Source organism: Cheilinus undulatus, linkage group 1, assembly GCF_018320785.1.
Source record: "Cheilinus undulatus linkage group 1, ASM1832078v1, whole genome shotgun sequence".
NCBI classification, from domain to species: domain Eukaryota; kingdom Metazoa; phylum Chordata; class Actinopteri; order Labriformes; family Labridae; genus Cheilinus; species Cheilinus undulatus.
Window position 1 is genome coordinate 45,550,634 of NC_054865.1, and position 25,374 is coordinate 45,576,007.

Consider the following 25,374-nt stretch of genomic DNA (forward strand, 5'->3'; position numbering starts at 1 on the left):
TAACTGTGATTGATAAATAAACCAATACAAGGGTAAAACATCTAAGCGGGTGAAAACTGAATAAGCACTGTATATGTTTGTACATTTAAATTATCCCTTGAAAACCTGAACTGATTATTTTGATTTCTATTTTGAGCTAGTATTTTATAATGACATTCAAAATGTTTAAGTACCTACGTGAAACAATTCAGGGTAACTTTCTTAAACTAACTGTAGACATATTATTGGTCTTTTTAATCCACTGATTTTCAGCAGAAAATGACATTTTATCTCATCTTAATTGATTTTATAGATGCAGTGGTTTAAGACAGTATGAACAATTTACTGTACAAACAGTTGCAAGTTTACCAGGCATACATAACAATTAAGTAAACCAGCAAACAACTTAATAAATCCAATAAATAAACTCAAAGGTTTTGACTGCAGCTTGATTGTATTTTCCTTTATCTATCGTTCTTATGCAGATATAGATGAGTGTTCTAGTAATCAGGGACTTGGGCCGTGTCTGGAGCAGTGCCAAAACACACCTGGATCATATCGCTGCTCCTGTTCTTACGGAAACATTTTAGCCAGGGATGGACACAGCTGCAACCCTGAGTGTCCACCTGGCTTCAGGAAACGACTGACAACACCTGAGAATACAACCCTGGAAGAGTGTATAGGTAAAGAGAAAACATTTTTAAAGAATTCTTCTTGTTTCTCCAAAGTCTGAGCTTATTTGTTGTATCCACACAGATATAAACGAGTGCCAGGAGGAGGACAGGTGTGGGTGGCAGTGTGTAAACCTGCCGGGCTCGTATCGCTGCATCTGCCCCAGAGGATACACGCTGCAGGGAGACGGGAGACGCTGCAAGGGTCAGTCAGGTCAAACACTCATAAATACCACAGCATGGTGTATAATGTTCACGATGGTACATCACTTTGAAGACTTTAACCACAAAATACATACCAATGGATTTAAACTACAGTAACTGCAACTTTAAGATTTAGTTAGGCCTTTGAATTGAAAAAGGGAAGAGAACAGTAAGTAAATGTACTCGATTTTTTCAAATTATGCAGGGACTGGATGCTTTTATCCAACAGCTCTTACATCTCAGTCTTTTTGCTGCTGTCTATAACAGTTTGTTTACAGATCCTTGAAGTTTATAAGTAGATACTAACTTTTTATACTAAGGGTTGTGAAACTTGTCTTATTTTTCCTTATTCTCCTCTAGACATAAATGAGTGCGGTCACAAGAACGGAGGATGCTCTCACCTGTGTGTGAACCAAAAAGGTGGATATAAATGTGCCTGTCCGGCCTCACATCGCCTCTCCCCCTACAGCTGGAAGAAATGTGTGCCAAGAATGACAGCAAACACCACTGGCTGACATAAAAACCTCCTCAGATTGTAAATATTTAATCCCACCCTAACCTAACCCACCCACAGAGAAATGTGGAGCTCTGTCATTTGCTAGCAGAAATCTGTCCAATCAGAGCAAGGAATTCACATGAATGAAAAGTAATAATGACACATTAACATTAAAATATTTTATTAATGTATGAGAAAAATACATAATAAAATCATACTTTTCTGATGAAATGAGGATCAGCTGTTTAAAAAGAGGGTCAGCATAATATATTAACTCTAAAAATATACTACATTTATTCTGTCTACCTTTTTTAAAGTTCAAATAAATAGACATATTTCACAGTTAGGAATTAAGTTAAAATGTATTAACATTTAAATCTTTTCTGTTTCCAAAATCAAAGCACTGACATAAAACTTACTTTAAATTTCTTTTTTTCTGTTACTTGCCTTATAAACTTTTACAATCACATGTACCGTACTGCAATGCTTTATTTCAGACTTACAAAGACCCTCGTCGACATCCTCCGCCCCTTTGTGGTGCTTTACTAACGTCTGGTTATACTGCCATTCTTTACACCGACACATCATGCATATACTGTACATATTATTGTTTACAAATATTTACCAGCTATGTAACAGTTTATCGGCTGAATTCAACCCCAAAATAACTTAAAATAACTTATTTCTACAGCACGCTTCTATTTCAGCCCTCATAAACTGAGGCGCATGCATATCAGTAGCAAACATCAGGGTGACAATCATACACAGATAGATGATTTCATTTTCATTCATTTTACAAAACATTAAATAGACAAAACAAAAGATGTCGGCAGTCGAGGAACAAGAGTCTGTTCCCTTAGAGGTTAATGCTAATACAAGGCAACAATGTAGTTAAAGTTTCATCAGCATTAAACCTGGGAGCTATCAGAGGAAACATTTTCTTTATTAAAAAAAGTCTTTTATAGGGGAAAACATATTCATCCATATATACAAGTTATTCTGTTTGGGGTCACAGGGCGGCTAGAGCTAATCCCAGCTGTCATTTCTAGAGGCGCACTACACCCTGGAGTTATCAGTCAATCACAGGGCTGATATAGACAACAACCATTCACACTCACACGTATGGGCAATTTAGAGTCACCATTTAAGCTAACAAGCATGTTTATGTTGTTTAGGAGTAAGGCTAGCCACATACCAGATGACTTTCAAATCTTAACTGATGGTCAGTTTAAAGGTTTTTACAGTTCACCAAAACTAACCAACTAACTAAAACTTAAATGTGAAAACTGTTTTAGTTAACTGAAACGAAATAAAAACGACATACAAAAATAGGAAAACTAAAACCATACTGTGTTTACGAAACAAACTAAAATTAAATAAAATTAGGCACAAAATATCCTTCGTGTTAGACTTTGCCAGCAGAATGCTGACTGACATGTATGACCAAGCCTGGCGAGTAGAAAATGGCCTGATTTGATTAAAGAAGACTTCACACAATAGTTAGTTGTAGTTCTTGATGTTGAATTCAAATGTCAAATTTGAATAAATAAAATAAAAAGTGAAGACTGGTCTGTTTGAATGCACTTTTAAAAACTGTATGATGTTTACTTTTTCTGACCCTTTTTTAGCCTCGGCCCGACAAGTGCTGGAAAAACTAAAACACTGAAATATTTCAAAACTAAACTAAAATGAAGCATTTTTGCAAAATAAAAACTAAATTAACAAACCAGAAGTAAAAAACTGTTTTAAAGACTAAACTGAAATTTATAACAAAAAGTCAAAACAAAATAGAAAAAAATAACAAAAAATACAAAACTGTTAGAAGCTCGGTCAGTTTCAGACGACTTTTCATCCTCCGAGCTCACACTAATGACCACACACCTGCCGTCTATAGAAACAATCTCACATGAAGATTCCTCATACTTGAGATCTATCAAAATCTCCTGTGATCAAATGAGACTCTAGAAATAACAAACATGGAGGGCGAATGAAATCCTTAGCTGGCTGTCCTGCTGTGTGTTATTGATGCAACTAAGTTTAAAAAAAGAATGAGGGGAAATTTGGGCTGAAATAAAGGTAAAGTTGTGTTTCTGTTAATGAGCTTACATCTGTTTTTTTTTTTTTGTGACCCAAACTGCTCCCTCTCATTATTTGTTGATGGTTTTCCAATCAACTTTGCTACAGGGAGTAGTAAAGTAACTGTGTGGACAACATGCACTTGTGAACAGGGCCTCTAGCTATTTTGGTGCCCTAGACGAAATAATTTTTTTTTTCTCTCAACGTCTTGCTGGGCTCCCAGTGTGTGTGGGCCGGGGGCGCATGTGGAGAGAGAGAGACAAAGAGCGGCGAGGTGAGGCTAGACCATTTCACGAACGAGGGGCACAGAGGTTAGAGGAGTGCAGTTGACGATCTGTTACAATGGTGGACATATTCAAAATGCACAGGGCTCATGACAGCGCCCCCCCCCCCCTTAATGTGGCACCCGAGGCAACCACCTATAAAGCCTTTGCCCGGAATCGGCCCTGCTTATGAATATAACTTCTATAATATGAACAACAACAAACACTTGTTTGTTTTCAATGGATTCACTTCAAGAAATGGATCAAATCTAGCTTTTGTTTCTCTAAAGTTTGAATCCACTGTTGGAAGTCTGTAGGGGTGATTCATTCTTCACTGCTACGCTGATTCAACACTGCTGTCTTTAAATAAACAGACTCTAAATGGACAATTATTACCACAGAACTAGGGAACGATTTGGAAAATTATCTGGTTGTGATTTTTTTCCCCCCAGTATTGCAATTGTGATTTTAAATGTTTTTATTCCTTAACTTTCTTTTATTCCTAAACAAGAGCTCAGCAATTCTTTGAAAATGTCTAATTTTGATAATTTTGATTCATATTGCAAATTGGACATAAATTATTGCTTTGAAGGTTTTGTGTCATTCTTATATTTAATAAGAAAACATACAAAAATGAAGAAGGTAGGATATTTATAGAATGATTACATGATGCATAACATCTCTGTTGCAAAAAAAGTTTGACCTGAAATTTGTGTCAAAATATCAGTTTGAAAGAGATATTGTACCTGTTGCAATTTGTAAATTGCAGCAGGCTATATTGCGATTTAATGTAATTTTCGATTAATTGCCCAGCCCTATACAGAACATTATAAAAAATGACTCCTCAAGCAACTGAACACATATTTTAAGTTCCCTTTTTAAACACAGAAATCTAAAATCTGTCTTTTATTCAGTATTTAAATAATAATAATGTTAACTCTAATAACTACCAGGCTTTGCAGAATTGTAAAATAAAACATGTTCAATTACAAGACATGATCATAGATATAAGATTCTCACACAAAACACCGAGCACAGACATAAATATAAATTAGCTAATTTCTATTGACATGAAATACTCGTCAGACATTTACCTGGAAATTCATGCTTTTAAGCAGCATGTTTATGTAAAAATACAAGTACTCCTATACTGCATACAATGTTTTTGTCTAATCTGTAGTACATTACCATTAATATAAGCCCCATTTACCTTGAAAATTCCAGATAAATAACTTCAAGATGTTACAGTTTTTCACAATTGCTAAAACATTATTTCCCATTCTTTGAACCAAACGGTCAGTAGGCTAAACTCACTAGCACGTTCAGATACGCCACATCAGGTGATTGTTTGTGTTTGTTGTGAACACAACATAAAAGCACAAAATGAGGCCTGGATTGCTTTTAATGGGAAAAACAATGGCTGCAACTGACATTCACTAAATAGGCTTCTTTAAGTTAAAACTTTATCTTGAGTCACGAAGCTAAATGTGTATATTTTCCTTGGTGCAATGGTATTTCAACCCTAATATTTTGCTTTCTATATCTTGGAATATATGCATCTGGACTTGTAAGGTAAATGCAGCTTGTAATAAGAGTAATGGAATATTTCTGTCTACAAATTAGAGAAATGCACTTTGAGATTTTGCAGTGAAAAGCAACTATAAATGCCCATGTAGTGGTTTGTTATCAGCTGCCTTGTTATAATGTTACAATAGTTTATTAGAGCTGAAGAGTTTATTGAAGAGTTAACACTTACAAGCAGTTCATGAGCTAGTAATGGGAAGCTTTGCTGCATTGGCCCTTCATTAAAACATGCTTTTTTCACTGCATGAGACAGCTGGAGCTCGGCAGGAAGTCCTGGACATAAATAATCACAGCCTTAGACAGATAGGTCATGGTACCGTAGCAGCCACTGGGGGCGCTGTCGTAGAAAAAGTTGCAGATTCCTGTTGCTGGGTCCTTCTCGAGGAAATAATCACTGGCACAGTGGGATTTCTGGTGAGGAAGAGGGGGAACAGAATGAATCCAGATAAATGAAGAAGGCACAGACATCTCCTTAAACAGAAATGTGTCCTTTCCTTAAGTTGTACCTGGTCGGTGAGGAACATATCATTGGCTAAATGCAGGATGCGATCCACATGAATAATCCCTCCAATGCTCTCCACCTCCACATCAGCCACCAGGCCAAGAACCATCACAGTCTCCACCAGCAGCTGCCGGTACTCCGGTTGAGGGACGTGGTTCAGGACAGACTCCACCTGCACTGCGAACTTGATTTCTCCTTCCGTCATCTACACAGAAAACACAGAATAAAAAACACATGCATGCCAAACAGAGTCAGGCTGCAGCTGAAAGTCTTTAAGCTGATGATACCTCTCTGGTGGTGGAAGAAGGCAGCACGTATCCGTCGATGGACAGGCCGTGGCACTTCTGAAGAATCTTCCACACCTTCTGGTAAAAGCCCATAGGTACTCTGTTGATGGCACCGTCCAGCCTGCGTCTCCTTAGCCACTGACCCTGCCGCTCCTCCCAGTGCAGCTGTCCATCTCCTGGACCAGTGCTTACTGGGGACAGGATCCCACTAGGGGTGGAGGGGCTGCTACAGCGCTGCCATAAGAGACCCAGAAAATACTGTTACAACACATTTAATGGAACAACTTGCTGGTTTTCAACCTTATCTCCATGTACTCTTGATTTGTTCCTTGTTTACGTTATAAACGTCAGCTGTGTGAGACGAGGAGGCTCTCTACAATATTATCCTGTTCAAACATGTAAGATTGTAAAATTTTTCATAGTTTGATACTTTTTAATACTGTGTCTTCTGAATGACACAAATGGAGTGGGCAGAGTTCGTTCAGGTAGACCACATCATGCATGCTGTCATGTATTCAAGATCAGCTGATTTCACACAAGCCCTCATCAGCAGACAGCCTAACTGTCTTTACTAACTGCACTTATACTGCCATATTTAAACTGTTCTTGCCTAGCTTTGCTTTACTGCTCCCTCCGCAAGCTGCTTTTGCAACCCTCCTCCATCCCAGCTCCTCTGCTATGCCATATCAGACTGTCATTCTGTTGTGATTGATGCCAGCTCTGCTCTGGGTTTATTGCTGCTTCTTTCCCTGCCTCAATCTTTGCTTGTAGGCACAGGAAGAGCAGGAATGTTTGCTTTTCCTGCTTGATGCTTTCCACATAAGCTTGTGGAAGGGCAGGGGATTTTTTACCTTGTCCTTTGACCTCCAAAGTCTAATAAGTTCATCCTCTAATCAGAGGGTAGATTTGTACAAAGTTAAAAAAAAATCCCTTAAAGCTTTCTGGAGATGGAAAACCTGAAAACGTGATGGCTCCAGCCCTATTGATGGCATAGAGGCATACAAATCTACTGCTGATAGTTGATGTGTACTTTTGTTACTTGACAGGTTTTTTTTTTTTTAAATTTAAATCTTGTCCTTTATATTTAGTGTAAGTAAGAGTAAGTATTCAGACCCCCTTCATTTTTTTTCAGCCTGCTTGGAGTTTGCATAAAAAATTCAAATGAAAGCCAGACAGGCTTTCATGTGTTTTGCAATGAGGAAATGCTTCTGTCTAGCCACTGTGCCATAAGCCCAGATTGCTGGAGGACTGTAGTGATGGTTGTCCTTCTGGAACTTTGTCCCATCTCTTCACTGGAGCTCAGTCAGAGTGACCATCGTGTTCTTCTTGGTACCTCTCTTACTAATGCCGTTTTCTTCTGATCACTCAGTTTGGTCAGGTGACCAGCTCTTGGAAGAGTCCTGGTTGTGCCAAACTTCTTCCAAATTGAGGATTATGGAGAACAAACACTGTGCTCTTGGGAACTTCTAGTGTAACAGGATTTTTCTACAGGTAGTTCCTTTCACATCATGGCTTGGTTTTTGCACTGATATGCATTATGAGCTGTGGAATCATCTATAGAGTGGTGTGCCTTTCCAAATCATGTCCAATCAGTTTATTTTACCACAGGTGGACTCCAAACAAGGTGTAGAAACATCTCAGCAATGACTTAGAGAAATGGGAGGAACCTGAGCTACATTTCAAGTGTTGTTGCAAAGGGTCTGAATACTTATGTCTATGTGATATTTCAGTTTTTCATTTTTAATGAGTTCCAAAAATTCTAAAATTCTGTTTTCCTTTGTCATGATGAGATCCTGAGTGTAGATTGAGAACAAAAAGGATTTTCTTCTTGACTGTAGCATCAGGCTGCAACATAGCACAGTTGAAAAAGTAACGGGGGTCTGGATACTTTCTGTATATAGGGTTTTTATACCATATTAAGTGCATGTAAACAAGGTTGAAATATCTATTAAAACAGGGATCTTTCTCTTTCACTAAAATACCAATATTAACACTCCTCTATGGTTAAAATTCCATGCAATAATTCATTACAGTGATATCATGCTATATCACACTTGTTAACACAAGATATTTTAGCAATTTCAGTAAGGACAAGGCTGGTGCCACTCTGATTTAATATTGTGAATTACGCTTAATAGAAAAAACTCCTACAATATTGGCTTACTCAGGTGTGCTGTCTAAGTACAGCCTCATATAGCTCATGCTTCAATTACATAATTCCTTACTCACATAAATGAGCATCAATGCTGAAACTGCTTCCATATCAAGTCCACAAGTGAAGAGAATTTAATTTTTGTAGCCACAATGTACATGTTGGCCTAAAATGGTGTAAAATCTGTGCATTATGCAAAACCCTTTTACCTGTAATTTACAACAATTAAAAATAAGATAAACACCAGCATTATCCTTTAATTGCACTGAGAACATGCAGTATTTCAGCTTCTACAGGAACAGTTTAATGTTATTATAAATGTTAGGATTAGTTTGCTGCATGTATTCAACCACTCAAACTATGGCAACCCCAGAGGCACAAACAAGATTGATTTGAAGCTGATGTGGTGAAATGGTTTACCGTAGAGCGGGGAGAGGTGACAGTGCTATTCAGGGAAAGGCCGCCGCTGATGATCTGAACATGGAAATGATTGACAGTCGATAGAGATCAAATTTGTCACGGGCCATGTTTCTTCATACAACAGTCATAATGACACAGCAGAGCATCAAAAGCATAATGTTACCGTCATGTCAATGTAAAGTGTAGTTTTACATTTAGGAATAAAATGTCTGATCTCTGGAGAGATGGTTGCACTTATGTCAGCCCATGTTGAAATGCTATCATGACAGGCCATGGACAGCAATGCAGCTCATGAACCATTAAAAATCAGCAACAGATTCATGGGAACCAGCAGACTGATCATTTAAGCCGACTTTAGGAAAAGTCACATGCTCGATATTCTCAAACTCAACCCACACTGAGAGGTCGAGAGCCATCCAACTGTAACCAGAAACAACAACACTGTTACTGTTGACACATAAATAGGAAGGGCAGGGAGGAGGTAGAGTAATAAGGCAGAGCAGGTAGGTAAGAGTGTAAGTAGAGAATGCAGAAAACGGAGGTAGAGTAGAAAGAGTAAATAGTGTATAGGTAGAGGACACATAGAGGGGCGGTAAAATACGTATAGTAGAGGAGGTAGAGCATTTAGGATGGTAGATAGATAAGGTAGGCACTGTTAGTAGGTGGGAAGAGTAGGAGGATTAAGTCAATGCACTATATGGACAAAAGTATTTGGCCACACCTGTTTATTATTGAATTCAGGTGTTTCAATTAGATCCGTTGCCACAGGTGTGTATATCAAGCACCTGGCCATGCAGTCTCCATTTTCCTACATTTGTGACAAAAAGTGTCAGATGTGTGGGTCAGGGTTAGGAAGATGCTGGGAGAACGTTGCCTGCCTGACTGCATTGTGCCAAATGTGAAGTTTGCTGGAGGAGGGATAATAAAAAGGGGCTGTTTCTCATGGTTTGGACTAGGCCACTTATTTTCAGTGAAGACCAATCTTAATGCTTCTGCATCCAAAGACATTTTGGACAATGCTATGCTTCCAACTTTGTGGCAACAGTTTGGGGAAGGATCTGTTCTACTCCAGCATGACTGCACCCCAGTGCACAAAGACATGGTTTGATGGGCTTGGTGTGGAAAAACTTGACTGGCTCGCACAGAACCCTGACCTCAACCCCACTGAGCATCTTTAAGATGATCAGAAAAGTGAGATTGTCAGCCAGGCCTTCTTGTCCAACATCAGTGCCTGACCCATATTAAAATACATATATTTGAGTACAGTCATTACAGTCAATTTACAGGTGAAATGATTAGGCTGCCAAATACTTTTGTCCATGTAGTTTAGGTAGAGTAGGTAGGTTCTTATATAGAGTAGAGCAGGTAAATAGCGTATGCAGAGTAGGTAGGCAGGGTACATGTAGTGAAGGGAGGTAAAATAGGTAGTTATAGTAGGAAAAGAAGGCAGACAGAGTAGGTAGTTTAGAGAAGGTAGGAAGGTAGTAAGGTACAACAAAAAATCACATTTTTGTTATTATTTGTTTTTTAAATTCACACTCCCCACCTGTTTTATCTCACTCTTCAGCTTGTGGATTCCTGAGCGTTCAGTCTTGGTGGCTCCCGTGTGGCCCAGTTCATGGATGGAGATGGCAGGACTGGTGGCTGTTGACTGGATTGGGCGCACTGATGTTCGCAGATAAAAAACAATCAAATTAAGTCAGAGATCTTGCACCCTGCTCATTGCAGAAATCTAAAACACTGCCATCATCTCTGAAAAAATGGGCACCAATATTCCCTGCTTTAGCCATTACAAAGTATTTTTAAATAAAATCATGGGGCATGCTAATATTTGATAATTTGCATGTATCAAATGATGCTGAGACTGAAAGACCACTTCCACTTTCTAGGTATTTCATCATAAAGGTTAAATATTTCAAACAACATAAAATTATCAGTCTTGTCATCTGAGTCTTTGAAATACATTGCACGGAAAGCTTGAATTTCTCTATATTTGGGGCCAGCAGATGCAGTAAATATTAGGATAGTTCCCAGAATAAACAAAGCGCTGATCTGCTTTGCTAACTCTAACTTGAAGACACCATTATTGAACAAATGCATGCACTGTAAAGGTACTGAGAGACAGAGAATTTTAAAAACTCACTGCTTCTCTCAACTCCAAACTCTTTGCCGCTGAGGATGTGATGCAGCAGACTTTTCATGCCAAAAGGACTCAGGCTCATCAAACTCTCAGACGCCTCCTCCCCTGGAAAAGTCACATTTGTTTTACTTTAACTATGTTAAACAGTTTTTGTTTTTGTTGAGTTTACTTTAGTTCAGTTTCCTACCAGAGCAGTGCAGACTGCGAGCCAGCTCAGTGGCCATCACTTGCATGATGAGTCCGATTCTGAGCCGCAGCATGTCCCCGAACAGAGCAGGCTGGGAGCGCACGTACATGGCTAGATAGACCATGATTTCCTATATGACAAACCCACAAATTTCACAGCTTGAAGACTACCGCCTTAAAATGTCCCGTTGTTTTCCAAAAGTTTGAGGATTTACCTGAGTGAGCACAGCTACACTGATGTCCTGACCACTGGCCTCAAAGATGAGACTGTTCAACTCCTCAGGAGGAAGAGGACTGAGAGAAACGGTGATGAGGAAACGTTTATTATAACGCAATTGATTCAAATCTCAGGTTTAGTGATTGCAACTTACACTGTGATGACTCTTTCTCTGGGCTCAGGAGGAAGACCAATGGTCAGCTGTTTGTGATGGGAGATCAGATCCGTGCAGGCCTGAGGAATGAACCAATAAGGAAACAATTAAAACAACTGCAATTACACATTATTTTGTCATGTGTATAGAGACTCTCGTCACTTTCACCAGAGCTGGAAAAAGTACACAACTATTGTACTCAAGTAAAAGCAACTCTTATTGAAATTTACTTAAGTAAAAGCACTGGTCTATAAATCTACTTAAATAAGAGTAAAAAGTATTTAATTTAAAGTTTACTTAAGTACTGAGGAGCTACTGAGGAGCTGTACAGTAAATGTGATCTTTTCGTATTGGGCAGAACAAGAGAATGGATCTCCAAAAACTGCAAAGATATGTAATTAAAATTCAGATCTGTATGTAAACAGGTTTAACTGGAATATTTTAGTCAAACAATTTATGTTAGCAAAGGTTTTAAATGCTAACAACAGCAGCCGAAAAAGTCTGTGTAAGGCGACTAGGCTGTGATCTCACCACTCCTCAGATTTTTTTCTCATAGAATTTTAGGAATGATAAAGTAGCAGTAGGAGCCTACAGCCTGTTTCTGTGGTGGTGTTAGGGTTGAAAGCAAGAGTGGAGTACTGGTGCAGATCTGAAGAAGAGACCACAAATCTTGCAGCTTAAACAGACCATCATTTGGGAGGATGCTTTGCAGGTGACTGGATAAAAAAATCAGCACAATCCCATTAATAATATCCATGTAAAAAATAAAAAATGAAATAAATGCTGCGTAGGAATTCTTTCTAAAAACCTGGTTATTTTTTCATGTTTCATGATAGCTGTGTTATGATTCAGTTCTTCAAGCTGCCAACAGATGGTGTTGGAGCTTTTTGTCAGACATGATTTTTCTGAGCTGATTTAGATGTGAAGCTCTCAGGCAGGGAAGCATCCATTGTTCAGCTAATATCAAGGAACCCTAGCCTAGCACCATCCATACACGACAAAGGAAACAAAATTTAACTTAAAAAACAGGCACATATTTGTCTTCAACGATAAAAGGTATTTTCTCACTGACCTCAGCAAGCACCTCCACCCTCTTGCGTAGCATCCCAGAGATATATCTGACGAGACCCCACTCTTTGCAGGCTCCAGCCTGTACATACAGCTCCTCCAGCAGGGAGCGCACACTGACCCCACCCTGCCCGGGACCCGACAACTCCACCTGCCAATCAGCTCCTCTGCTCATCAGAAAAAAACACAAGACAGGTCATTATAAAGAAAATCACTTGCAAACAGCCCTGCATGTGAGTAGTTTTCTATGTAGGTTTACTTCATGATGTAAAGGATGTAGAGTATGTCAGCCTGGTCCTGCAGAGTCGGACACTCCTTCAGCTGCCTCACCAACGCTGCAAAGTCCGTGTTGCCCTGAGCATCTCGAGGCAGGTGCAGATCAGCAACACTGGGGGGCTTTTAAAGGATGACAAGTCAAGAAAAATCCACCCAGATTAAAAACTAGGCAGGTAGTGAAAAGGATCTGATGCGCTGTACCTACCTTTTGCTGCTTTACATTCGCACCATGCTGATAATGAGGAATGTCAAGTAAGTTAAGAGATCTGCGATGTTTGCTCTTTACAGGAGTCACAGGTAGATACATGGAAGACTCTGAAATCCAACACACACATTTCAACAATGCAATCAAACAGCTTCTTCTGAGATCTTTAAATTCATTTTTGTATTAGGTGTACTTCTTAATTTGATGTTATATGTACAGACTTTTTTAAAATAATATTTTCCTAGACTTCCTAAATGCTTTACCATGATGCATTCAGCATCAGGGGGGATGTAAAGACAGAGAACCTGCAGAGTAAGATATTTTGGGAAAAATCATATTTTGCCAATTAGATGCATCTGTTTTATTCTGCCGAAGGCTTTTACCTGTTCCAATTAGCCATTCCATCCACCCAGTTTTAGATTTGACTAATCATTCATTCATTTTTTCAATGCTTTAAAATTCATAACCACTGGTGTAACCATGAAGAGCACCTTATTATATCTTTACATGAATCTACTAAAGGCCCAATAATAAACAGAACAGCTGGTTAAATATAAACAGATTAGATAATATGATTAAGAACAACTTACTGGGTATGTTCAGGCCCTGGACCTGGGCCATAAAAGACAGGATGTCTCTGGTGGTGTGCTCAGCACTGAAGACGTGATGCTGCCCCCTCTGGATGGGAGGAAGGTGGCTCTTAATAGTGGTGCTGTGGAGGAGCTGGGTGAGGTACTGGTCAAACATGTCTTTTGAGCCTGCTGCAGTTGGAAAAAATCTCCATTACTTATAGTTTCATATAATTTACCACATATAATTGTCAGGAACACACACAACATTCATGTAAATACCTGAGGGCCCATATTTACTGTAATCATCTCCATATTCTTCATCATCATCATCATCGTCATCCTCGAGGAGATTTTCATCATTTTCTTCATCCAGGAAGCTGAGGCGTGTGTGAAAGGAAGTGGTCTTGAAACTGGAGAGGTCTGACATCTGCACCCTATGGTTAAAATCACACAAATGCCAACTTGAGCAAAAGAAATAACACACAATAATTTATCAAAGTCACCTGAAAACAATTTCACAGTTTATTCAAAGTAACTATAGCATGTTAGGTAAGATAACAGACCTCGCTCCAGCAAAATATCCATCTTGTAGTTTCCTGAGGGTTGCTAAAATACACGGATCAATGGCATCGCCTTCTTCATCTACACAAGAAAAGAAAAATGAAGCATGAATTACATTTTTGTAAGTAGCTGGCAATTTATGTCAATACCAGAAAGCTTTTGACATCAAAATTTTATATTACATGGCTGTAAGTAATATTCTAGCATCCCCTGTTGTACACAGTCTGAAAAAGAAAAACTAAAAAAAAAAAAAAAAAAAGACTTCTTAAATTCAAAGTTTGATGTTTTATCTAAATGTAATGTAATGTCCTGGATACAATGCATCCAGGAAACACTGCGTCCAGTTCATGCCCAGCAGTACAAAAGTACAAGATATGGTCAAAGTTGTTTGGCCACACCTGCTAATTATTGAACTAAGGTGTTTCATACCCATTGCCACAGGTGTATAAAATCAAGCACCTAGCCATGCAGTCTCCATTTACAAACATATACGATACAAAATGGGCTGTCTGAAGAGCTCACTGACTTCAAGTGTGGTACTGTGATGGATGCCACCTTTACAATTAGACTGTTTGTGAAATTTCATCCTTGCTGGATGTTCCACAGTCAACCGTAAGTGATACTGTTGGAAAGTGGAAGTGTTAAGGAACAAAGGCAACTCAGCTACAAAGTAGAAGACTACAGACTAGAGCGTAAAAGTTTCCAACAATCTGCTGATTCAAGAGGTGAAGAGTTCTGAACATCCACATTAATGTTAGCACAGAGACTGTGCAGCAGGATCTTCATCAATGGGTTTTCATGGCTGAGTAGTTGCATGCAAGTCTGTTATGGGGCTGTTTTTCAGTGTTTGGGCTAGACCCCTTATCTCCAGTGAAGGACAATCTCAATGCTTCAGCATACCAAGACATTTTGGACAATGCTACACTTCCAACTTTATGCAAGCAGTGTGGGGAAGGTACTTTTTTATTCCAACATGACTGCCCCATGCACAAACAAGGACTATAAGGAAATGGTTTGATGAGTAGCTTGTAACTGAACTTGAACTGGACTGGCCAGCACAGAGCCCTGCCCTCAACCCTATCGAGCACCACTGGGATGAACTGGAACAGAGACCGAAAGCATCAGTGCCTACATCAGTGTCTAATTTCATATATGCTGTACTGAATGAATGGGCACAAACTCTCACAGAAACACTCCAAAGTCTTGTGGAAAGCCTTCCAAAAAGAGTAGAGGATGGGAAAAGAGGGGGGGAACTCCATATTAAAGTACCTTTATTTGAATTCAATGTCATTACAGTCCCTGTTTGTATAATGGTCAGGTGGCAAAATACTTTTGTCCATATAGTGTGCATACTTGCAAACTCAAAAACAGATTCTATGAAGCGTAGTGGGTAGGAGCCTAGTTACCCAGCATGCTGCGGGTGATGGGGAAAGTAAGTGTTGGTCGCCCGGTCATCCTCCAGCAGGAGGAGAGATAGGCCAGCTCTGTGCGTAACATCTCCACTATCATCTGGTTGTCCAGAGCCAGGTAGAAATGATGCTGATCCAAAAACTGGACAGAGAGCACAGAGAAGGAGACAAGGGAGATAATCAGAGAAAAAAAAAAAAGTTATAATTGCAGTCATTCTTAGGTGATTATTGCACTCAGAAATTAAAAATACCTGCGGGATGAATATATAAGAGTGGTTTCTGATTTCATAGAACTTAGATGTTCCCAGAACTCCAATGTGTCTGTACGGCCTCCCGCTTAAATTCAGCTTCTTGCAGTTCCCTGTTCCCAAAAACAAACAGCTTTAATCTTTTTGTTACACACACCAGTAACCAGTTGAAACCATGGCGCTGTCCTTGTTTACCCAGTTTGACGTAGACGTGGCTAAGGATGCGGGCAGGCATGACCCGTATAGGCAAAACTTCTGACATGGTCTGGGCATTGATCCCATGATGATTTAACAACTCCTGGATCTCCTCTGACTCTGCCAGGACACAAACTAAAACACAAACAGGAAAATAAATCACATCACGGAAATGGCATCCTTCATTTTCTCATATTTCAGTGTGATTAAGTCCTAAAACATAAATGAATAAATACTGAACGATAAGAATGACAACTGACTAATGGCAGTGAGATAACAGTGCTAGGCCTGAGTCATGTATGTTTAAACAGCTACCTTATATAGGATCAGACATGTTTAAGATACAAGGGCTTTACACGCCGGGCTTTACATTTAGCCCTCCAAGTAGTGAAGATCTACTACCAGTGAACAGGTTTTCATCAATTCATCAGAGGATTTCTACTGTTAAAGGCCACAACAGCCCATGAGGAGTAGGATGGGTTAAAATAACAGTGTTATTGGCATTTTCTATTCTTCTTCTGCAATTTCAAGATATTTTATTGCAACTTTGAGGCCTACATTTCCCCAAAATTGACAATCGCTCACCAACCTTGCACTACAACATCTGGCTTGAAGTTTGTTGAGAATCTCCTGTTGAGAGGATCGATCTCGCCCGCTGCCAAAAAACCCTAGGAACAGAAAGAAAAAAAGGACAGGAAGAGGGTGGGTTATCACAGAGGACAAGATGGTAGTGACTTAAGTTTATTGTCAAAAAAAGGTATGTTCTGTATTTCTGTGTGAATCATTGTCTGCTGGGGATATCTCACATAAGTGACACAAAAGTGATCCCAATAGTTACCAGTTGTTACACAGTTAAAATTAAATGTGCTTTACAAAGTCCCTGAGACTACCTCAGCCAGAAGACAGCCCAAGATGTAGAGCGACTGTCCCCACATGTGCGGCAGCTGCCCCATGGCCACTCTGTCCACTGAGTGAGGATTGCTGTACTCCTCCTCCACCTGGGAGAGGCAAAGCATGTTTTCAGAGCTATGCTCACTTATGCAAGTAAGGTACTATGTTGAGCCCAAACTAGTGTCTTAACTTGCAACCATTTACTAGCTAGCACAAAAAACAACTGATGCAAAGGCTAATGGGAAAAGAATTTCACAAGTGCGCAGAACAATTTGTTTGAAACAACCATTTGAAAGTTTTGACTCACTGCATGGTGGAAAACAGAAAATAATAAAGATCAGGGTAATGTAGGAGTTATATTTGAAGATCATACCAACAGGTAATAAAGTCCCATCCATCTTCTTAAAATACTTCCATCTTTTATATTTTTGTCAGAACATTTGACAAGAAAAAACAACTTCTTCCTGAGATACCTTGTCATGTGGTACAGAATAAAGTTCAGGCAGAAGTTTGATGCCATTCTTTCCCCTGATCAAAATCCCCTCCAGAGCTTCACGGTATTCCTGCACCTGTGAAGAGCACAGAAATTTGTTCAACATAACATGCATGGGAATGCATTTATGGTAAGTCTGGGCCTGCTTAGAGAATACAGTAACAACCACACATGTAACATTATGATAGTTTTTTATACCTGCACTTGATCTCCAGCAAAGATACCATCCAGGATGAGGTAAGTCCAGAACACAGGCCACTCACACTCGATATTCTCAAACAGCTTCAGCTCTGCAGGATCGTAGTGCAACCGGGATGGGTCCTTAAGAGACAAGGAACAACAGTGGAACTCTCCAGCTCAAATCATGCAAGACAAATTATCCTGTTATTAAAGTAATGAAACAGGCACTCCAATTCCATACTTTTAGTTTAGTTTAGTTTTCTTTTCTTTTCTTTTGTTATGTTTAGTTGAGTTGAGTTGAGTTGATCTTATCTTATCTTATCTTAGTTTAGTATCTTATAATAGCTTAGCTTAGCTTTCTTTGGTTTGGTTTGGTTCAGTTTAGTAAAGCTGAATTAAAACAAGTCTAGTTTAGTTTAGTTTAGTTGAGCTTAGTGTATCGTAGCTTATCTCAGCATAGCTTAGCTTTGTTTGGTTTGGTTTAGTTTAGTTAAGTTTATCTTAGCATAGTTTAGCTTAGCTTAGCTTTGTTTGGTTTAGTTTAGTTTAGTTTAGCTTAGTTTATCTTATGCGAGCTTAGGTTAGCTTAGCTTCAATAGTTTAGTTTAGTTAAGTTTTATACAAGACTTGATAAAACCACAGTGGAATCAAAATTTAACATCAGGCCGATGCTATTTTAGCATAAAGACCAGAAAATAAATGAAAAAAGCTTGAATGAAGAATATCTCACTTCTTTAGGACATCGATATCCATCCCTGATGAAGCGGCAGCAGCCATAGCGACCCTGAGATCACATTTTAAAAAATTACAGTTTTAGCTCGTTGAGCGTAAGTATGTATAAAGAATAAGCACAAGAAATATTTATTTGAAATAAGGTTTCTGTTGAAAGCCCTGTGCTTGTACTGTACCTGCAGTTTACTTATGATTTCTGACTTTGTGATGGCCACCAGGTCGGCATCTTCAACGGCAAAAGCAGGAAAAGAAATAACCGACAGAAGGCCAGCATCTATCTCCTTTGAGGTTGAAGCTCTCGGCAGCATGGAGCAGAGAATGGACTGTGGGAGAAACACAAACATGCTGAAGGGAGGAACGAAGAGAAAAGATAATATCAAACTAAATGGACACAAAGATAACCTTACCTGACAATGTTCAACTTCATCAGGTAGGACATGGATCACCGACTTCGGACCCCCGTGGGCGCCAAAGAGATCGAGCTCATCGATGGCCTCCAGAGCTGCCTGTAACCAAATAAACCTTACATCCATGTACCAATATCCGTTTAAACTACACTTTCTCATTGTGAGCTTAGTTTATCATTGATATCATAAACAGACTCTCAACCATCTGTACCTTAGCAATTCCTACAGAGCTGCCATTGAGCTCAGGGATGCCCTGGTTGGTCTTGTCACCTCGCTCCCACATCCCATAATCCTACAGGGGGAAAAGTAAATTACATTATTTATTACTAAATTCTTCATTCTTTAAACTCTATCCCTCTTTTATTTCTCCTTGACTTAAGCACAGAACTACTCTAGTCATGCTTTAACCCAAAAGGTTTTAGTCCAGAAATCAACTTTTACAGACCTATAAAAGCTCTTTTGTTTTCTGTAGTAGTAAAAACACCTGAGAACTCAAGGCTTTTTTATGAAAACAGCTGTTAAATTTATTTGCCAATTACAATAAGCCAAAAAGAGAGTGTAATGAATATGGCTTAGTCTCTGAAAATGTCACTCACCGCCACTTTATAGGCAGCCTCTATATAGAAGACTAAATTCTGGATAAAAGCCACCTCATCCAGGTTGGAGATGATGCGAAGACCTGCATAATAACATGAAACACTCAGCATGACACACTCAGTGACCTGCAGGGCTTAAGAGAAAGAAAATTATTCAGGCAGCAAGCATAGCTGTTTGCTACACTACTCTGCTGATATTTTGCCAAAATCAGATATTCTTATTCCATGCATACTTCATCTTAAAACCAAAATTTATTTCTAATACAAATTTAAACCTGTATTTCAATTTCATATAGAATGCACAAAGATAAAATGCCAAAATATAAAGATCTGTGACTAAATGGTGCACTCTCATTAGACACTCTTAAAGGAAGCTGAATATGTTGGTAGAAGACATGTGGCTGCAGATGCTTGGTCTGTCTAAGTTTAAAATGCTTTCAATTTTGGTTAATATTTGCAGTTTAAATATGTTGTCTTGTGTCTCTTAATGCATTTTTTACCATCATCACTGACATTACAGCCATATCCTAGAAAATGGAAGATAGATTCAGAGCCATGACAGCCATAAATGTGTCATAATTGATGTTTCCCTCTTCTCTCCTCCTGCTTTTCCCCTAACCCTTTTCAACACTAACAAAGCTTCAGCAGATGGCTGATTAACATGAGTCTGGCTCTGCTCGAGGTGCTTACCCCTTAAAAGGAAGGTTTTTCTTGCAACTGTAAAGATGATTAATGCTGTTTAGAGTTGAGATCACAGTGATTAATGTTGGGTCTTTATAATAATATATCAAAGAGCACGGTCTCTTAAAGAGTCTTTAGATAACTTTTATGAACTGGTGTTAAACAAATAAAGATTGATTGATTGGTGACTGTGACTCGGTAAGTAGAGTCGGTCTTCTAACAATCAGAAGGTTGTGGGTTTGATCCTCAGAGAGGTCCACAGTCCAGGCAGGATTGAACCCTGATCCTGGTGCTGTGTGGTGCATGTCTCCCTCTCCCCATATTTTCTGTCTCTCTACAGCTGTCCAATCATAATAAAGGCAAAAGCCCAAAATAATTTTAATAAAAATGTATTCTATCTGGATAAGGCAAGAAAAAACCCAATCAGCTATCTTAATAGCAAAAAAAGGCTCTAGCATAGTTGTTGGCCTCTTGAAGAACTGCAACATAACACAGCTTTGCTAGCATGTAAAAAATATCCCTGATTTCACACATGACATGCATTATATTCAACCACCTGATAAACACCCTCTCTACTGGCAGTCTGTTTAAGCTGCAAGATTTCTGGTCTCTCCCTCTGCTCTGCTATTGCCAACTCTGCACCAGTACTGCACTCTTGCTTTAAACCCAATCACTACTGCAGCATCCACCACTATGTCGTAACTCTTCCAACACTGCATGTAAATAAATCTATAAGGAATGGGGAAGCTGGGGTCTAGATGCCAAACACATTTTACTGCTGCAACATTTTAAACTATTACAAACATTTAGACTATGTATCTTGTATTATGTTTGCCATGCATGACCGGTTTTTATCTGATAATCTGTCAACTGTTGCTGCCTATCTTGGCCAGGACACTCATGAAAAAGAGACTTTTATTCTCACAGAGGTTTTTCCGAGCTAAAACAAGGTTAAATACATATATACTGGTGTACCTGAGGCTGTCATCTGTGCAAGCATCAGAAGATAAATGGAGGTGGCATCAACCTGAAGGTGGCCCCACTGGTCGTCCCCGACAACTGTGGCACAGGTTGGAGTATCATATTTGGCATGCAAGCAATCCTTCGTACTCTGGGTGTGTTTGAACTTCTCCACTTTCGCCACCTGAAGACACATGAACATGCCAATAAGCGTAAACAAAAATACAAAAGTGCAGAGGGGTGGGGAGAGATGGAAGATGATGCACCAAGTTTCTTAGGCATACATCGATCTTGATTGTGTGTAGGATGGAGAGAATAAAAAATCTAAACGCCCAAGGATGAGTTCAGTGTTTTGTGTTTTTTTTTTTTAACTCAAAGTATAATGCAGATTTCTGCCAAAAAAATAAAATGTTTGATTCAACATAAGATAAATCTCACAGTGTTTACACATGAAAACTCAAGCTCTATACTGGGCTTCTTCCTGAGCATAACGTTGACATGACAAATGGTGATCTTGTATCCATACCACTGCCAAAAAACATCATCAAAGTGTCTGACTGCCTCTCCACAGCTCATCAGGGAGTCTCAGGGGTCATTTTTAAGGCATAACAAGAATGATATCACAGCAGCAGAGGGTAAACCCTCAGTAAGAACTACAGGAATTTAACACTCTGCTGTGATTTTTGCATCTTCATCTTATTCCCAGTAATGGAATGCACGAGCAGTAAACAACACACAGCTACAGCAGCCAGGCTTCTACTGTCATACATGTCTGAAACCTTGAGAAGCAGATCACACCCAAACGGTATATTTCAACAGTTAAAACGTGTGGTTTCACAGCACATGAAAAAGGATAATGGGTATGAGGTTCCAACATGCAAACCCAAACAGGCACATGAGCACCTTATGAGACGATGGTTGTATCTTACCTGTCTCATCATGCACTGCAGGAGTCCTTGCATCAGTTTTACCACACTCTGCCAGGAAACAACAGCAGCGTCATTAGTTAGTCACTTGATATACAAAAAAATAACTATTGTGCAAGTAATCTGGCTAACAAAGGGGTTAGGGTTACTTTGCTGCGTTAAAATATCTATCATGTAGTTTGCTTTCTTTACCACAAGTCTTATCAGTCCACCACAAGGCAGTAGCCAATGATTTTAGGCACGTAGACACAGTCAAGAAGATCTGCTGAGGTTCAAAAGCACCATTTTGGTCTAATTAGACCAAAGAACTGTCTTCCACTTGACCATGAACTCTACTACATTATTTTAGGCAAACTCTTGTCAAGATTTAATGAATTTTCTTTAACAGTGGCTTTCTCTTTGCAACTCTCTCATAAAGCTTTGACTGGTGTAGAACCGGGGCTACAGTTGTATCAGAGTCTCTCCAATCTCAGCTGCTGAAGCTTGAAACTCCTTCAGAGTAGTCATAGGTGTTTTGGTGGCCTCTCTCACTAGTCTCCTTCTTGCATGGTGACTTAGTTTGTGAGGACGGCCTGATCTAGGCAGATTTACACGTGTTGTATTCCTTCCATTTCTTGAAGATAAGATTTAATTGAACTCCAGGGATGTTCAGTGCCTTGGATTTTTTTGTATCCATCTGACTAATACTTATCAATAACCTTTCACTGATCTCCATTTCAATAATTGTGAGACTAATATCATCAACTGGCTGGATGTCTGTTGAATTAAGTCGGTCACATTTACATACTTATGCACTTATTTTTGCTTACACATTTTGTTTTACATAACTTTGTAGAAATCTGTTTTCTCTTTGACATTAAATAGTTTTTTTGTCAAAAAATGTTGACAATGATTGAGTTATAAACTCAATAAAAGGTTAAAACATCCAAAGGGGTGAATACTGCTGTAGATAGATCAAAAGCAGTTCAGCAAACCTTGTTATCTGTGAATGTTCTAACATTTTTCACCTGCGGGTTTATCAAATAACAATAAATCGTTCTTTTATCATCAGATTGACATTTTACTGAACCAGAAGCCTATATCCGTGTAAACCGATCAAATGAAAGTATGATGTGGCACACATCAAAGGTGTACTGCTCTTAAATATTTAACCATCAATAACAGCCAGAACAAACAGTCCCTGGTGTACACATTAACCCTCTGTCGGTCACAAACACACCTGCTCCAGCTCATAGGCCTTGGCCTTGTCTTCATCCCGATCGGCATTCTTGCGGTAGGCCATGCCTAGCCCCCACACAGCCAAGATGCTGTACACATTATCCCTCACCCACGCGTCCTTTTTCTGAGCACTGGCAGGCAGGAGCCCGGTCACTGGGTTCTGCAACAAACGCACAAACACCAGGGGTTCATTTACAGTACAGGAACTTTGTAACCTAGATCAGAGAAATTCTGACTCATAATAAATACTATTCATAGCTTATGTAGGTTGTCTTTACTTCTTACATTTTGCCATCGGATGCCCTGAATTTAGTCTCTTACTGTTCTAACCCATATTTTTCAATTCTTCTCAGTGGATCAGTGGTGGAGCCTGCACTCTCTTAGCCTTAAGGTCAGGGGTTCAGTCCCCAGCTCCTGCAGACACATGTGGATGTCTCCTTGGGCAAGACATTGAACCCCAAATTGGTCCCACTGCTGCACCAGTCACATGTGAATGTGTAAGAACGGGATCAGTTTAAAATGCTGGCCACTTTACATAGCAGCCTCCGTCAGATGAGAAGTAGTCAGATGACTAGAAAAGCACTATACAGACTAAAACATATGATAATTTACCATTATTGTATTAGAGTATAATGCATGTATTATTTTGCCAGCATAATGAAATAATTAAATAATCCAACCATTTTACTTGTTAACAAGCTACTTGTAGTGAAACATGAGCCAGGAAATGCAAACAATGGTTCTTAAGGCAGCCAGCTATAAATTGCAGTCAGGCACAAGCCTTGTGACAGCAGTTAAAGGCTTTTAAATAACTATATAAAAAATAGTTTCCTTTTTAAGTCATACGAGTATCAGTTTTGATTTTATTCTGTTTCATAGCATGATTTAAACTTGCTAGACTACATTTAAAAACAAATAATACAAACTATCAGGTCTCTGTTAGTTGAGGTTGATTTTATTTAGGTTAGTGTATTTATAAAATCATTGAACTTAATCCCCCTTCCATCTCTTATAACTAGCCATATAGTCTTACATGTAAAGACTTTATAAGAATGTTGGCACCGTTTCTATCATCTGTCAGCTCTCTGGGTTGCAGCTTTAAACTTAGACAGCAGTTGACTTTGCCTCAATGTGAACTCAAGTGTTTAGATAAAGGGAGCACAGCGTGCCAGCCTCCGCCTTTTCTAAAGGCCGAACTTTGCTCACACCTTGTTTATTTCTATGCAGCTCAGTCTGGTTGAACCTGAAGCTGTACAGGCAATCTCCAAACAGTAGACATACTAAAAAATAATATAAAGAACAAAGGATGGATGTATCTTGAGTATACTGAACGTTGATAAATTTTAAGGAACCTGTATAGTACTTATATATTTTGTATATTGCTGTATACTAACGCTCTAAAACATTTTTCAACAACTACTTTGTCACTTAAATTCTCCAATAGCTTCAGTTAATATTTGCAAAATGTGATAAGGTGCTAATGTTACCTTTCATTTCTTAGTGATGTCTTAATTTGTCAAAGCAAGGCAGGCTACAAGCTCCTTTGTGCACATCATTTTAAAGCTGTATATGCTTAGATTATCATTACTTGGCATAAAGTGTTTATTACGTTCTTGATAACATATCTAAACCGTTAAAAATAATCAACATAAAAGTTTTGATTTGTTATGATATCAAACTACTCATTATTCTCCAAGCAGTTAACTCTATTAATATTTTATACCACCTATAACATTACAAAATGCATAAATGAATCAATAACACACAATCGGGTAATACCGGTTGTTATGAAATGGGCCTTGCTGCATAATGATTACCAATGAAAAGTGAACTATATTGTGATTCAATATAGCTTGTGATATGGCTTGTGATAGTGCATATTTGTCAACTGTGGGCTCACCTGGTGGCTCAGGATGGTCTCCTGAACCAGCCTGGCATACCCATCCAGCCTCACTCCTGAGTTACTGCGGCTCCTCATCCTATCTGATTACTGCACACATAACACAACAAGTTATTCCTAAACAAGTAGACAGCAGCACCCAACGCTAGGATGTTTTCGTAGCAGCCAAGTCCGACTACATCATATAAAACGATTCATTTGAGCTACATCACCGAGGTAACTTACGATGCAGTGGTCCATCTTGAAAGTCCTGCAGCACTAATTCAACCTGGCACCTTCCGCAGAGGCTGCAGCTCTGCTAAAGCTGGCTAGCCGAGTAGCATCCAGCTGTTTTCATCGACAAAGACATGACACGTTACACTAAGAAGGTCATTCTACACAGACACAGCCAGATGTTCCCGTCGAACGGTGAGGTGTGTCGAGTCAGAGTCGGACCTTACAGGTGTCAGCGCATGAGGTTTCACTGGGAAGGAGTAGCGTGAGAGGTGCGTATGTCCGCTACTGCTCATCCATTCCGGAAAAAAT

At 39.2% G+C, this 25,374-nt stretch overlaps 1 protein-coding gene across 5 annotated transcripts; it reads right to left on the reverse strand.

The window, feature by feature from the left end:
- Positions 1-1,587: 1,587 nt before the first annotated feature.
- phka2 (phosphorylase kinase, alpha 2 (liver)) lies at positions 1,588-25,353 on the reverse strand. Of its 5 annotated transcripts, none has more exons than XM_041787139.1 (33): positions 25,290-25,349; positions 25,075-25,176; positions 24,850-24,939; positions 22,951-23,109; positions 21,735-21,782; positions 20,821-20,989; positions 19,165-19,247; positions 18,780-18,860; positions 18,569-18,667; positions 18,338-18,484; positions 18,160-18,213; positions 17,448-17,570; positions 17,230-17,325; positions 16,756-16,863; positions 16,455-16,533; positions 15,866-16,000; positions 15,674-15,783; positions 15,420-15,564; positions 14,016-14,094; positions 13,732-13,886; positions 13,471-13,641; positions 12,881-12,990; positions 12,659-12,795; positions 12,404-12,566; positions 11,332-11,411; positions 11,176-11,254; positions 10,962-11,091; positions 10,778-10,879; positions 10,181-10,299; positions 8,635-8,688; positions 6,063-6,296; positions 5,780-5,980; positions 1,588-5,684 (listed from the first exon to the last, which is right to left on the reverse strand). In XM_041787139.1, exons 3-33 carry the CDS (start codon positions 24,925-24,927, stop codon positions 5,511-5,513), a joined length of 3,702 nt encoding a protein of 1,233 aa, XP_041643073.1. In that variant the 5' UTR covers positions 24,928-24,939; positions 25,075-25,176; positions 25,290-25,349; the 3' UTR covers positions 1,588-5,510. The 5 variants fall into 5 exon arrangements, with proteins under 5 accessions (XP_041643073.1, XP_041643083.1, XP_041643092.1 ...); XM_041787149.1 differs by having other exon boundaries at positions 25,285-25,347; XM_041787158.1 differs by having other exon boundaries at positions 13,471-13,638; positions 25,075-25,353.
- Positions 25,354-25,374: the final 21 nt, after the last annotated feature.